We start from the raw sequence: 16,520 nt of genomic DNA, 5'->3' as shown, positions 1-16,520 counted from the left end.
CCTTGAGCAAGGCACTTAACCCTAATTTCTCTGGATAAGAGTGTCTGCTAAACAACAAAACATGTAAACTTTTTATTTTATTTTGATAAAATCTCTTCAAGAAGACCTTTTCTTGAAGGACACTTAAATACACTATTATCCACAGCTTTACTGTGTTTGTTGGGACTGATCACCCCCAACTATGAAATATTGAATCTGTATTCAAATGTAATTTTGTTTTCTGAATTGATAATTGATACCATAGAAGGTAGAACTGATTTTACCTGAGGTATTGAAATAGATCCATAGATTATGTGAACACCGAGCTTATTTATAGTGAAATACTATTATTGTGAATTGATGTGAGGTCGGGCTCGTAGTCCGTGTTCCAATTCATCCAATTCATCTGGGGCGGCAGGGTAGCCTAGTGGTTAGAGCGGTGGAAGGTTGCGAGTTCAAATCCCGAGCTGACAAGGTACAAATCTGTCGTTCTGCCCCTGAACCCACTGTTCCTAGGCCGTCATTGAAAATAAGAATTTGTTCTTAACTGACTTGCCTAGTTAAATAAAGGTAAAATAAATACAAATAATAATAAAAAAATCCCAAAGGTGTTCGTTGAGGTTGAGGTCAGGGCTCTGTGCAGGTCAGTCAAGTTCTTCCACATCAAGCCCGACAAACCATTTCGGTACGGACCTCACTTTGTGCACAGGGGCATTGTCATGCTGAAACGGGAAAGGGCCTTCCCCCAAACTGTTGCCACAAAGTTGGAAGCACAGAATTGTCTAGAATGTCATTGTATACTTTAATGTTAAGATTTACCTTCACTTGAACTAAAGGGGTCTAGCCTGAACCATACTCCCACACCAAACTTTACAGTTGGCACTATGCATTGGGGCAGGTAGCGTTCTCCTGGCTTCCGCCAAACCCAGATTCATCTGTCGGACTTCCAGATGGTGAAGCTTATTTCATCATTCCAGAGAGCGTGTTTCCACTGCTGCAGAGTTCAATGGCCGCGAACTTTACACCACTCCAGCCTACGCTTGGCATTGCACATGGTGACCTTAGGCTTGTGTGCAGCTGCTCGGCCATGGAAACCCATTTTATGAAGCTCCCGACGAACAGTTCTTGTGCTGACATTGCTTCCGGAGGCTTTTTGGAACTTGGTAATGAGTGTTGCAACCGAGGACAGAGAATTTTTATGCGCTACGTGCTTTAGGGAGAGAGAGAGCATGAGAGAGGGGGAGTGAGAGAGAGAAGAAGCGACAAAGCACGAGAGAGAGGGGGAGCGACAGAGCTGAGAGAGGGTGACAGAGCTGAGAGAGAGCAACAGAGCTAAGAGACAGGTTATCATGGAGCTTGACTGGAGTTGAACAACAACCTCTGTTTGTACTGCTACAGTGTCCCAATATTGAATGAGTTTCAGGGGACAATAAATACTATGCTAATTGTACTTGTATCTGTCGTTAGCGCTTTTCTGTTTCGTCTGTCGAGTCTTTCCCCTCTATTCTACTCTTCTCCTCCCCTCCCCACCGCTCCTCTCTGGCTCGATCGTCACCTGTGTCAGAGGATCTTTTCTGTTTCGTCTGTCGAGTCTTTCCCCTCTATTCTACTCTTCTCCTCCTCCCCCCACCGCTCCTCTCTGGCTCGATCGTCACCTGTGTCAGAGGATCTTTTCTGTTTCGTCTGTCGAGTCTTTCCCTCTATTCTACTCTTCTCCTCCCTCCCCCACCGCTCCTCTCTGGCTCGATCGTCAGAGGATCTTTTCTGTGTCAGAGGATTCTACTTTCTCCTCCCCTTCCCCACCCTCCTCTCTGGCTCGAGTCTTTCCCCTCTATTCTACCCCTCTATTCTACTCTTCTCCTCCTCCCCACCGCCTCCTCTCTGGCTCGATCGTCACCTGTTGTCAGAGGATCTTTTCTTTCTGTTTCTACTCTTCTCCTCCCTCCCCACCGCTCCTCTCTGGCTCGAGTCACCTGTGTCAGAGGATCTTTTCTCTATTCTCTTTCTCCCTCTATTCTACTCTCCTCCCTCCCCACCGCTCCTCTCTGGCTCGATCGTCACCTGTGTCAGAGGATCTTTTCTGTTTCGTCTGTCGAGTCTTTCCCCTCTATTCTACTCTTCTCCTCCCCTCCCCACCGCTCCTCTCTGGCTCGATCGTCACCTGTGTCAGAGGATCTTTTCTGTTTCGTCTGTCGAGTCTTTCCCCTCTATTCTACTCTTCTCCTCCCCTCCCCACCGCTCCTCTCTGGCTCGATCGTCACCTGTGTCAGAGGATCTGAATGGAGCTGGCACTAAGCTTGCTGATGTTTTGGCAAAAATTTGAATACAGTAGGCAGAGCACCCACGCGTGTGTGGCCAGCAGGACAGATGATGACAGACAGGGTTCTATACGATCATCAAACACAATAAGACTCAACGTTGATTTAACACCGCTGCAATGACAATGACCACTTTGATTGACAGCTAGGGTCGCCTGTCTGGACACAGACTGCTCTCTCTCTCTCTTCCTCGCTCTCAAGCCATCTTTTGTGACCTAGTAACAGCGGGTCAGCGGGTCTTCAACCAGACCTCTACTATCAGAGAAGACAGACACAGCTCCAGCAGTGGGCCAATAGCCATGGCCATGACAACACTGTCTGTAACCACCATAGCTGTCTTTGGATACCTCATAGGCAGGTCCAAGACATGCAAAGACATCCTGAATCTGCATAAAGATATTTCCTTTATACTGTGTTCTTCCCGCCAATTGACATCCCCGCACAAAACCGCCCCCCCACAAAAATAAAAAATGTTCACGATACAATCGTATATATCAACGCTGTTTGAACAGGACAATGGGATGATGTCATTCCAGACATCACCCAACCCAAGTCGGCATGGTTCTAGTCTCTACATTAATTTTTCCATTACATTCACCCCTGATGAAGTAAGCCTACATTGTATAAAGATCAATACATGTGTTCATACTGTTACTAACACAGTAGCTAGATAATATAACTCCTCTCTGGTTGTTACTACAATCGCTGTGTAGCTGGCACGGTTCTAGGTTCTACATTCTGATCCATTATTACACAGAACCTGATGAGTCACTCTGAGAAGGGGATTCCAGTTTCCACTAATAAACAAAGCACACTGACTTTGTCTAGGTATTATGTTATTACTAAGTACTTAGGCTTAATATCAAGTAATTACACCAAAGCATCCTAATATGACCAGCTATGCAGACTAATGCTTTGGACTTAACAGAGGTAGATGACTGGCTTAACAATCAAATATACAGTTGAAGTCGGAAGTTTACATGCACCTTAGCAAAATACATTTAAACTCAGTTTTTCACAATTCCTGACATTTAATCCTAGTAAAAATTCCATGTCTTAAGTCAGTTAGGTCACCACTTTATTTTAAGAATGTGAAATGTCAGAATAATAGTAGAGAGAATTATTTATTTCAGCTTTTATTTCTTTCATCACATTCCCAGTGGGTCAGAAGTTTACATCCGCTCAATTAGTATTTGGTAGCATTGCTTTTAAATTGTTTAACTGGGGTCAAACGTTTCGGGAAGCCTTCCAGAAGCTTCCCACAATAGTTGGGTGAATTCTGGACCATTCCACCTGACAGAGCTAGTGTAACTGAGTCAGGTTTGTAGGCCTCCTTGCTCTCACACACTTTTTCAGTTCTGCCCACAAATGTCTATAGGATTGAGGTCAGGGCTTTGTGATGGCCACTCCAATATAGAGGTCGACCGACTAGGATTTTTCAACGCCGATAACAATTATTGGAGGTCCAAAAAAAGCCGATACCGATAAAAATCGGCCGATTTATATATATATATATATATATATATATATATATATATATACACAGTGCCTTGCGAAATTATTAGGCCCCCTTGAAGTTCAAGGGGGCCGAATACTTTCGCAAGGCACTGTATGAGACGCCAGAACTCTTAAAAAAAAAAATGTTTTATATATATTGACTTTCAATGAAAGTAAAAGTAAAAATAAAAGTGTTCATTCAGTATTGTTGTAATTGTCATTATTACAAATATATATATATATATATACACACACACACAGTGGGGAGAACAAGTATTTGATACACTGCCGATTTTGCAGGTTTTCCTATTTACAAAGCATGTAGAGGTCTGTAATTTTTATCATAGGTACACTTCAACTGTGAGAGACGTAATCTAAAACAAAAATCCAGAAAATCACATTTTATGATTTTTAAGTAATTAATTTGCATTTTATTGCATGACATAAGTATTTGATCACCTACCAACCAGTAAGAATTCCAGCTCTCACAGATCTGTTAGTTTTTCTTTAATTAAGAAGCCTTCCTGTTCTCCACTCATTACCTGTATTAACTGCACCTGTTTGAACTCGTTACCTGTATAAAATACACCTGTCCACACACTCAATCAAACAGACTCCAACCTCTCCTCAATGGCCAAGACCAGAGAGCTGTGTAAGGACATCAGGGTTAAATTGTAGACCTGCACAAGGCTGGGATGGGCTACAGGACAATTTGCAAGCAGCTTGGTGAGAAGGCAACAACTGTTGGCGCAATTATTAGAAAATGGAAGAAGTTCAAGATGACGGTCAATCACCCTCGGTCTGGGGCTCCATGCAAGATCTCACCTCGTGGGGCATCAATGATCATGAGGAAGGTGAGGGATCAGCCCAGAACAACACGGCAGGACCTTGTCAATGACCTGAAGAGAGCTGGGACCACAGTCTCAAAGAAAACCATTAGTAACACACTACGCCGTCATGGATTCAAATCCTGCATGGTGTTTATACTTGCGTACTGTTGTTTGTACAGATGAACGTGGTGCCTTCAGGCATTTGAAAATTGCTCCCAAGGATGAACCAGACTTGTGGAGGTCTACAATTTTTTTTATGAGGTCTTTATTTTGATTGTCTCATTATGCCAAGCAAAGAGGCACTGAGTTTGAATGTAGGCCTTGAAATACATCCACAGCTACACCTCCAATTGACTCAGGCTAATTGACATAATTTATCAGAAACTTCTAAAGCCCTGACATCATTTTCTGAAATTTTCCAAGCTGTTTAGAGGCACAGTCAACTTAGTGTATGTAAACTTTTGACCCACTGGAATTGTGATACAGTGAATTATAAGTTAAATAATCTGTCTGTAAACAATTGTTGGAAAAATGACTTGTGTCATGCACAAAGTAGATGTCCTAACCGACTTGCCAAAACTATAGTTTGTTAACAAGAAATTTGTGGAGTGGTTGAAAAACGAGTGTTAATGACTCCTAAGTGTATGTAAACTTCTGACTTCACCTGTATATGTGTGTGTGTATATATATATATATGTCATACATCGCATGATCACTTAGTCTGTGTCCAAAATTGCACCCTATTCTCTATGTACATGTAGTGCACTACTTTTGACCAGGGCCCATAGGGATATGGTAAAAGGTAATGCACTATATAGGGAATAGGGTGCCATTTGGGATGCATACTTAATTAATGCTTGGGCCAAAACAGTGGAAAGGCTAACACTGTACTCTTGTACCTGTGTAGTAACACTGTATTTACAATAGTGTAAACAATATTATGTTAATAATATAGATATTGTCTATGGTTAATATGTAATAAATGATACCTTAGAATCATTGAGTGTAATGTCTACATTCATCCATCTAACCTCCCTAACCAAATAGGGTCTTAACCAGCTGACACTCGGTGTAGGGTGTAGTTATCCTTAAACGCTGATCTTGGGTCGGTTTTCCATTTCCCCCACTAATGCTTCAGGTGAGAATTGGCAGAGGGAATGCTAATCCTAGATCTGTCCTTAAGGGGACACTTCACCCCAAAGCCTAACCCTCTGACTGCTGGGTGGCTACTGTATGCTGAGTGAGACTTCCACTTTCAGCCTGACTGAGTTCGGTGAGAGTTCGGGAGGCCACTATTAGGCAAGGGAACAAAATTTGCTTACACTAGCATGTGTTGTCTATAGCAACTGCATTTCAGGAGGGGCCGCTTTCGGAGCCTGAGTGACAGAATTCCGATGTTAATACTGTAGAGAAAGAGGAAGAGTTTGTATGAATGGCTATGTATAGACCAGAGTTACGGGACGGGGGAGTGTGGTGTGGATTCTGTGTGTGTGTGTGTTTCATGGCACCTGCTCAGTGAGGACTAGGGAGAGGCGGACACTAACCTTCAGCCAGCTGTCCTTGGCCTGGTCCCTTAAACATGAGCCCTGTCCACCACACACACACACACCCCCACATTTATGCTCATACACAAACACGTATTTATGCTCATACACAAACACGTATTTATGCTCTCGCACACACACACACACACACACACACACACACACACACACACAATCTCACAATCACACACTTCCCTAAAATAAAATTAGGCACCGAGCAAATTCCGCAAACTTGAACATTGTGTGTTTACTGTGAACACTGAGGATGTACTCACTTTAAGTTACAGTTTAACCGTGGCCAAATGGCTTCTGTGGCTATTTGATAATAATGTAGGTCTCCTAGAGTGGCCTACCATAAAATAATCTGGAGAAAATGCATCCCATAACATTTTAACATGGAAATAGCTGTTCTATCATTCAGCCTACAGTAGCAGCCAATGTGTGGTGTTCAGTGTAGGCTTCCATTCCATGAGACGTTTGAAAAAAATATACAGGGCCTGACATTAACCTGTTTATCCACTTATCCTTCAGACAAGGAAGTGACTGAAAATGTTGTTGTTTGATGCAAAAGAACACTTTCCAAAATAAAATGCATTATTATTCCCATACCATTATTACAGAGAATCAGACAAATTATTCTACCCACTGCCTATTTAGCTTATTCAAGACTGTCTCAAAATACAACACTGCCCCTTTAAGACAAAAACAAAAATCTCTTTACATGACTCGCTTTTCAAATATGTCTAGAAATGTACAGGTTTTGTGCTATTGTAAGAAGCTATCTTTCCCCTATTGCTAAGTACAAATTATCTATAACTGGACTAATAACTCACTAACTAGCAAAGGATATGAACAAAATGTGCACACGTGGCTACATGCAGCTCTCGCTTTGATCTCAAAACAAGCACATTCATTCTGTAAACACAGTCCAGTTCAAAGTAAATGGCACATATATGGCAATGGTCTATTTGCATTCAGTGCATTCGGAAAGTATTCAGACCCCTTGACTTATTCCACATTTTGTTACGTTACAGCCTTATTCTAAAATTGATTCAATATTTTTTTTTCTCATGAATCTACACACAATACCCTATAACGATAAAGCAAAAACAACTTCTTAGAAATGTTTGCTAATTTATATATATTTTTTAAACCAGAAATACCTTATTACATAAGAATTCAGACCCTTTGCTATTAAATTTGAAATTGAGCTCAGGTGCACCCTGTTTCCATTGTTCATCCTTGAGAAGTTTCTACAATTTGATTGGAGTCCACCTGTGATAAATTCAATTGATTGGACATGATTTGGAAAGGTACACATCTATCTATATTAAGGCCCACAGAGCTTGCCTCCTGGCCAAACTGAACAATCGGGGGGGGGGGGCCTTGGTCATTCTCAAAACCCCGTTATTTACAAGAGGAAGCGACGCAGGTACATAGGACAAAGAGCCGGATGCCTGGTCAGGACCCGGAAAAGGTGAGTGGGAAAGCTGCCTTTACCATCAATACTACTCGCCAACGTGCAATTATTGGACAATAAACTAGACGAGGTACGATCACGAATATCCTACCAACGGGACATCAAAAACTGTAATATCCTATCATGTTTCACGGAATCGTGGCTGAATGACGACATGGATATTCAGCTAGCGGGATATACGCTGCACCGGCAAGATAGAACAGCACACTCCGGTAAGACGAGGGGGGAGGTCTGTGCATATTTGTAAACAACAGCTGGTGCACGAAATCTAAGGAAGTCTCTAGAGTATATTGTGATAAATTGCAGGCCAAACTACCTGCATAGAGAGTTTTCAGCTATACTTTTCTTGGCTGTTTATTTACCACCACAGACAGATAATGGCACTAAGACCGCACTCAGTCAGCATGTACTCTGAATAAGGAAATAAGCAAACAGGAAACTATTCACCCAGAGGCGGCACTCCTAGTGGCCAGAGACTTTAATGCAGGGAAACTTAAATCAGTTCTACCAAATTTCCATCAACATGTTAAATGTGCAACCAGAGGGGAAAGAAATTCTAGACTACCTTTACTCCACACACAGAGACGAGTACAAAGCTCTCCCTCTCCCTCCATTTGGAAAATCCGACCACAACTCTATTCTCCTGATTCCTGCTTACAAGCAAAAATTAAAGCAGGAAGCACCAGTGACACGGCCTATGAAAAAGTGGTCAGATGAAGCAGATGCTAAACTACAGGACTGTTTGCGATCAGACTGGAACATGCTCCGGGATTCTTTCGATGGCATTGAGGAGTACACCACATCAGTCACTGGCTTTATCAATAAGCGCATCGAGGACGTCGTCCCCACGGTGACTGTACGTACATACCCAAACTAGAAGCCATGGATTACAGGCAACATTCACACTGAGCTAAAAGGCAGAGCTGCAGCTTTCAAGGTGCGGGACTCTAACCCGGAAGCTTACAAGAAATACTGCTATGCCCTGCGACGAACCATCAAACAAGAAAAGAGTCAATACAGGGCAAAAATTGAATCATACTACACCGGCTCCAACGCTCGTCTTATGTGGCAGGCCTTTTAAACTATTACAGACCACAAAGGGAAGTACAGCTGCCCAGTGACACGAGCCTACCAGACGAGCTAAATCACTTCTATGCTCACTTCGAGGCAAGCAACACTGAGGCATGCATGAGAACATCAGCTGTTCCGGACGACTGTGTGATCACGCTCTCCCTCTGCAACTGGATCCTGGACTTCCTGACGGGCCGCCCCCCAGGTGGTGAGGGTAGTTAGCAACACATCTGCCATGCTGATCCTCAACACTGGAGCTCCCCAGGGGTGCGTGCTCAGTCCCCTCCTGTACTCCCTGTTCACCTACGACTGCATGGCTAGTCACAACTCCAACACCCTCATTAAGTTTGTAGACGACACAGCAGTGCTAGGCCTGATCACTGACAACGACGAGACAGCCTATAGGGAGAAGGTCAGAGACCTGGCCGGGTGGTACCAGAATAACAACATATCCCGCAACATAACCGAGACTAAGGAGATGATTGTGGACTACAGGAAAAGGAGGACCGAGCAAACTAGAATGGTCCAAACACACCAAGATAGTCGTGAAGAGGGCACGGCAAAGCCTATTCCCCCTCAGGAAACTAACAAGATTTGGCATCTGAGGGCTTCGGGACAAGTCTCTGAATATCCTTGAGTGGTCCAGCCAAAGACCGGACTTAAACCTGATCGAACATCTCTGGAGAGACCTGAAAATAGCTTTGCGGCAACGCTCCCCATCCAAACTGATAGAGCTTGAGAGGATCTGCAGAGAAGAATGGGAGAGACTCCCAAAATACAGGTGTGCCAAACTTGTAGCGTCATATCAAAGAAGCCTCAAGGCTGTAATCACTGCAAAAGGTGCTTCAACAAAGTACTGAGTGAAGGGCCTGAATACTTATGTAAATGTGATATTTCCTACAGCAGTGACTGGTTATGTCACCGGTCTGTATAAAGTACTGGCTGTGTAGAGTACGGGCTGTGTAGAGCATGAGCTGAGTGAATGTCAATGCAATAGAATCAAACCTAATTTTACTGGTCACATGAGCCAAATACAACACCTTACAGTGAAATGCTTACTTACGAGCCCCTAAACAACAGTGCAGTTTCAAAAAAATATGGATAAGAATAAGAGATAAAACTAACAAGTAATTAAAGAACAACAGCAGAAAATAACAATATATACAGGGGCGGGTACCGGTACAGAGTCAATGCGCGGGGGCACCAGCCATTTGAGTTAGTATGTACATGTAGGTAGAGTTATCAAAGTGGCCATGCATAGATGACAACAGAGAGTGGCAGTGGTGTGGAGAGGGGAGGGAGGGGGTCAATGCAAATAGTCTGGGTAGCCATTTGACTCGATGTTCTGGAGTCGTATCGCTTGGTGGTAGAAGCCTCTTAGACCTAGACTTGGTGCTACGGTACCGCTTGCCGTGTGGTAGCAGAGAGAACAGTCTATGACTAGGGTGGCTGGAGTCTTGACCATTTTTAGGGCCTTCCTCTGACACCACCTGGTATAGAGATCCTGGATGGCAGGAAGCTTGGCACAAGTAAGTGATGTACTGGACCGTTCGCACTACCCTCTGTAGTGCCTTGCGGTCGGAGGCTGAGCAGCTGCCGTACCAGGCAGTGATGCAACCAGGCAGTGATGCAACCAGTTCTCAAGGGTGCAGCTGTAGAACCTTATGAGGATCTGAGGACCCATGCCAAATCTTTTCCGTCTCCTGAGGGGGAATAGGTTTTGTCGTGCCCTCTTCACGACTGTCTTGGTGTGCTTGGACCATGTTAGTTTGTTGGTGATGTGGACACCAAGGAACTTGAAGCTCTCAACCTGCTCCACTGCAGCCCCGTCGATGAGAATAGGGGCATGCTCGGTCCTCTTTTTCCTGTAGTCCACAATCATCTCCTTTGTCTTGATCACGTTGAAGGAGAGGTTGTTGTCCTGGCACAACACGGCCAGGTCTGACCTCCTCCCTATAGTCTCGTTGTTGTCGGTGATCAGGCTGTTGTGTCATTGGCAAATTGAAGGCCTAGCCATGCAGCCATGAGTGTACAGGAGGGGTCTGAGCACGCACCCCTGAGGCGCCTCTGTGTTGAGGATCAGTATGGCAGATGTCCTGTTACCTACCCTTAACACCTGGGGGCAGCCCGTCAGGAAGTCCAGGATCCAGTTGCAGAGGGAGGTGTTTACTCCCAGGGTCCTTAGCTTATTGACGAGCTTTGAGGGCACTATGGCATTGAACACTGAGCTGTAGTCAATGAATAGCATTCTCACATAGCTGTTCCTTTTGTCCAGGTGGGTAAGGGCAGTGTGGAGTGCAATAGAGATTGCATCATCTGTGGATCTGTTGGGGCGGTATGCAAATTGGAGTGGGTCTAGGGTTTCTGGGATGATGGTGTTAATGTGAGCCATGACCAGCCTTTCAAAGCACTTCATGGCTACAAACGTGAGTGCTAAACAGTCATTTAGGCAGGTTACCTTAGTGTTCTTGGGCACAGGGCACTCTGCTTAAACATGTTGGTATTACAGACTCGGACAGGGAGAGGTTGAAAATTTCAGTGAAGACACTTGCTAGTTGGTCAGCGCATGCTCACAGTACACATCCTGGTAATCCACCTGGCCCTGCGGCCTTGTGAATGTTGACCTGTCTAAATTTCTTACTCACATCGGCTGCGGTGAGAGTGATCAGTGAACAGTCTTCCGGTACAGCTGGTGCTCTCATGCATGTTTCAGTGTTATTTGCCTCGAAGCGAGCATAGAAGTAGTTTAGCTCGTCTGGTAGGCTCGTGTCACTGGGCAGCTCTCGGCTGTGCTTCCCTTTGTAGTCTAATGGTTTGCAAGCCCTGCCACATTCGACGAGCGTCAGAGCTGGTGTAATATGATTTGATCTTAGTCCTGTATTGACGCTTTGCCTGTTTGATTGTTTGTCTGAGGGCATAGCAGGATTTCTTATAAGCTTCCAGGTTGGAGTCCTGCTCCTTGAAAGCGGAGGCTCTAGCCTTTAGCTCAGTGCGGATGCTGCCTGAAATCCATGGCTTCTGGTTGGGGTATGTACGTAAGGTCACTGTGGGGACGATGTCGTCGATGCAGTTATTGATAAAGCCATTGACTGATATGGCATTGAGGAGCACACCACAGGAGGAATCCCGGAACATATTCCAGTCTGTGCTAGCAAAACAGTCTTGTAGCTTAGCATCTGCTTCATCTGACCACTTTTCTATTGATCTAGTCACTGGTGCTTCCTGCTTTAATTTCTGCTTGTGAGCTGGAATCAGGAGGATAGAATTATGGTCAGATTTGCCAAATGGAGGGCGAGGGAGAGCGTTGTATGCTTCTCTGTGTGTGGAGTATAGGTGGTCCAGAAATCTTTTCTGTCTGGTTGGACATTTAACATGCTGATAGAAATTTGGTAAAACTGATTTAAGTTTCGTTGCATTAAAGTCCCCAGCTACTAGGAGCACCGCCTCTCGGTGAGCGTTTTCTTTTTTGCTTATAGAGGAATACAGCTCATTCAATGCTATCTTAGTGCCAACCTCTGACTGAGGTGATATGTAAACAGCTTCAAAGAATACAGATGAGAACTCTCTCGGTAGGTGGTGTGGTTTACAGCTTATGATAATATACACAACATCAGGTGAGAAATAGCTCGAGACTTACTTGGATATAGTGCACCAGCTGTTATTTACAAAAATACATAGTCTGCCGCCCCTTGTCTTACCAGACGCCGCTGTTCTATCCTGCCGGTACATCGTATAACAAGCCAGTTGTATGTTGATATTGTTTCATCTTGTTTAATCTTCCCCGTAACTCGTCGATTTCATTGTCCAAAGATTGCATTTTTGCTTGCAGAATTCTCAAAAGGCCGCCCGCTCTCCGGCCTCTCTTTATCAGCCTCCTCTTCACGCAGATCACGGGGGTCGAGGCCTGTTCCCGAGGGAGCCGTATCGCCTCTGCCTCGTCAGAGTCGTGAAAGACGAAAAAGGATTCTGCTCGTCCATGGTAAATAATCGCAGTCCTGACGTCTAGAAGTTATTTTCGGGTCATCTAAGAGACGGTAGCGGCAACATTATGTACAAAATGAGTTTAAAAAATAAAGTTACAAACAACGCAGATGAACGAACAAAAAAAATACAATCGGTTGGGGGCACATAAACCGTCTGCCTTCTGCTCCGGCGTCATTTCCATCAAGTCCATCTTAAATCCTACTCCTATGCGTTCTGCCTACAACATCTCTTGCATAGTTTGTTTTGTTTCGGTATGTTGCATTGAAAGTGCCTAATATTGCACTGATTCGATCACAATTACCGAAGTAAAGGAAACGTTGATAGTGTTAATAGGGAAAACTCAAACAGTTGTCACCAACCTTTTCTGAGTCAACATCACTTTGAGTCAAAATGCAAGCCGAGATCTACCGCTCAGATTTGGATTTTTACATTACTTAAAAAACGTAAGCCTATGCAACATTAACCAATTAAAAAACGTACTGTAGCAATGACGTTTGTGCAGTAAGCTATAGGCCCAATACATGATCACCGCATATTGGCTTTGCTTGAATTGCCCTGCCAATGCATGGTAGTTCGGCCATTTAAAAAAATATATATTTAAAAATTTGAGGTAGGCTATATGATCACACTGGTAATAGATCTGTTGTTGTATTACTTGTGGGCCACAGCTGAGTGAGCATACATTTAAATAATTAGATTTTTATTTACTGGGCTGATGGTGCCTGCATCTGATGGTCAGTCTCAGCAGATGGAGAGAACAGCAGACTGAGGGTCCGCTTCTCAACATCCTCCACTCTCTCTTTCCTCCACTGACACTGACCAAAAATGGTCTTCCAGCTGATTGCGTAACTCAAGTTGCACCACATTATTTGTGCCTCATTCACAAATTCATGTTGTTACTCCTATGAACAGAGAAAGTTCAATATTCCTTGATATTAAAAAAGACCCAAGCCACTAATAATAACAACACAACCTTATAGATACATTTTCCTCCTCATTCATTACTGCTGCAGTGCTTGTTGTAGCGCTGAGTGGAAATAGGAAGAATGTGTATTTTATGGCTTATAGAAGTGTTGAATAAAAAGTGTTGACAGTGCTGAGTAAGAACTTAAACATGAACTCACTCATTAAAACAGCAACTCTTTGCTGTATCCGTTGATAGTCTCACTCCTAGTCATAGTTTTAAACGTTTTGGAAATCTCACAGTAACAACTTTGCTGTAGCTTTCTTTTATGCCTGCTACATTACTGCAGACACGGTCCTCTGAGACATCTGATTGGCCAGCGGAAGGCCTATAGTGCACTAGATTTGCTCTCCGGGCCCGCCGGGAAGGCAGAGTGTGTACCTTCAGACACATGAAATGGTTCAAATGGCAACAGTTCGCCTACCCGGCGAGCAGGGCAACTAATCGGGAGCACCTACCAATACAAGGCTTTATCACTGGGTTTTGTACAGAAATGTTTGGCAATCGTGTAGGAATGCCTTGGAGATCAACAAGTTGGTGACCACTGCTCTAGAAAGTTGTAGGGAAGTTCAATCTCGCACTTCTCTCAGTGGGCTAATATTTCTTCTGCACCGCAGTCCCGGGGGAGTGGCGGAGACAGTCTTGGGCAACTGCGCACCCACGCACATGTGCAGCTACACACCTTCACAAGCCATCCGCATACACACCCAACCACACACACCCCCTCAGAGAGCACAATCTGATATATCCTACCCTACCCTACCCTACGGGGATCAGTGCTGCGTGGCTACAGCTGTTTCACAGAAGGTCACGCTACCCTGCCTTACAATTCCACCACCATCTCAAACCAAGTTAATACAACAACGTCAAACACACACACACACACACACACACAGAAAAGACTCAACTCCACCTTGGTGGCAACCATCTCCTTACAACCTCAGTGGGGCACCATGTAACACACAGGGGTATTTACACACAAAACCTTGACATTACTGAACCAAAAAGAAGAAAGAGCCCATCAATCTGATCTAAACATGACTTAACGTTTGAATCACAGGCTGACACGAGAGAAACTACAACCAACCACTGAGAAGGACTACAACTATATACACATTAGTTATTACAACTCTACAATGCCGGTAATCAATAACACTATAATGATCAGCTCCAGACTAAACTAAACTTGGAGCTAGCGGCTGCTCTGGGTCAGCACTCTGTTCGTGTGTGTACTGTTCCTCGGGGTGAGTGAGCTTGCATTCAGAACAATGACGTCTTCCTTCAGGACATCCTGCCAACCCCCCCCCCCCCCTCCCACACACACACACAGAGGGTCGTATAACGGGTGAAGCCCAGTCAAACAGTAACCATTAAAGGAAGAGGAATCCCACCAAAAGGAAGGAATGCCATGAAAACAACTGACTACCACTTGAGTCACCCTTCAACCCACAGACACGTTCCTGCAGTCTACTGTAAACGTGCTCTACAAGGTTCTGTCTGCCACATGGCAAGGCTCCACCATGCCAACAATGTATTGCCCATGTATCTATCTCCACACAAATATAATTCAAAGGTTATCAAGTGTAATGAATCCACCCTCTATTTCAAAAAGTTATTTACAGGCCCTTCCCAACAATAAATATTAAAATAATAACACAAGGAATAAATACATGGATACTTGTTGCAATCCATTGAATACCACTGCGATAGCTTCTTGTGATGTTTTAACTAGTAAATCCTATGGGTCAAATGTAATACTATTTCATTCAAAAATAGGGAATAAAAGCCAAGTCGATACAATCATACCTGTCATGCCTGCATACTGTAGCGTACCATCACTAGTAGGGACAACGTGGTGTTTTTGGTGGTTGTTTTTGCCAAAAATATTATTTTCAATTAAGAATTTTGTTTAGTTCCTCTTAAACCCTGTGCTTTCCTCATTAAACGACAACATACAGTATTTCTGCGAATTCAGCACTTCCAAATAGCGCACGCTTACCTATCCCATATATTTTTTTAACATGACAGCAGTGGCTTAGCTCCTGTCTGTGTACCTTTTAAATGTTTAATTATTTTGTGTGAAGAGTATCCAGTGTACCTTCCACAGCCTAATAGGCAGGACGGGACAACGCCAATTTGAATAGAAACAGCCTGTCCACCACAATAGAAAGCTTTTCACACACACACGCATGCACACACACACACACACACACACACACACACACACATACATACACACACATACACACACATACATAGGGGAGCGCTGTGAAATAAACATTGCAACATTGTTACCCCATTTTGTGACAACGCAGGGTGGAATGTGTTTTGTTGTGGCCGCAACAACTCGTTGCTATCATCAAGCCACTTGCACGGTAGGCATTTGCTGCAATTTCGTAAGGACCCATCAGACAAATGTTACCATAGCGCTCACCAGAAACGATTTGCGTTGTTCCGACCGGTGTCCCCGTCCCCGGAGCTTCTTTTCATGCCGGATGCCGTCTTTCCACCCGATGTAAAAAGAGGAATGCTTTGTTGTCTCGGTGTAGTAGTTTCTTATCTCCAATAATGTCACCTAAATCCGCGAGGATGTTGCTCACGCCATGGCTATCGAGGACTCGAAGTTAGAACCTTTGTTGGGGGGCGGTAGCGAGTGAACTGTTCCCTTTTCGGTTGGAGAACATACCAGTGTGAGAAACCGATGATGACGATGGATCGGTGTTGAGGGGTGCGAGCTCAGCTGTGTGCGCCTGCCTGACTACTGCTTGCTGACGGTGCCACCGCCGCCGTGTCATCGAACGTATTTTTTTAGACAGAAGAATTTCAACCCCGATCACCAGGGGAAATAGCGCC

At 44.2% G+C, this 16,520-nt stretch overlaps 1 protein-coding gene across 4 annotated transcripts in view; it reads right to left on the bottom strand.

Moving 5' to 3' along the window:
* Window positions 1–16,308, bottom strand: part of LOC115109718 (cyclin-dependent kinase 17-like) — a 51,561-nt gene extending 35,253 nt beyond the window's left edge. For all 4 annotated transcript variants that reach the window (XR_010461142.1, XR_010461143.1, XM_029634986.2 and 1 more), the window contains exon 1: window positions 16,102–16,308. Coding sequence is in view for 2 of the 4 variants with exons in the window: in XM_029634986.2 (XP_029490846.1) it covers window positions 16,102–16,157 (56 nt within the window). In the remaining 2 variants the exon portion in view is untranslated. The remainder of the gene's footprint in view (window positions 1–16,101) is intronic.
* Between the last annotated feature and the right edge of the window lie 212 nt (window positions 16,309–16,520).

This window comes from Oncorhynchus nerka, linkage group LG25 (assembly GCF_034236695.1).
Source record: "Oncorhynchus nerka isolate Pitt River linkage group LG25, Oner_Uvic_2.0, whole genome shotgun sequence".
NCBI classification, from domain to species: domain Eukaryota; kingdom Metazoa; phylum Chordata; class Actinopteri; order Salmoniformes; family Salmonidae; genus Oncorhynchus; species Oncorhynchus nerka.
This window is presented reverse-complemented; position numbering and strand designations above follow the sequence as displayed.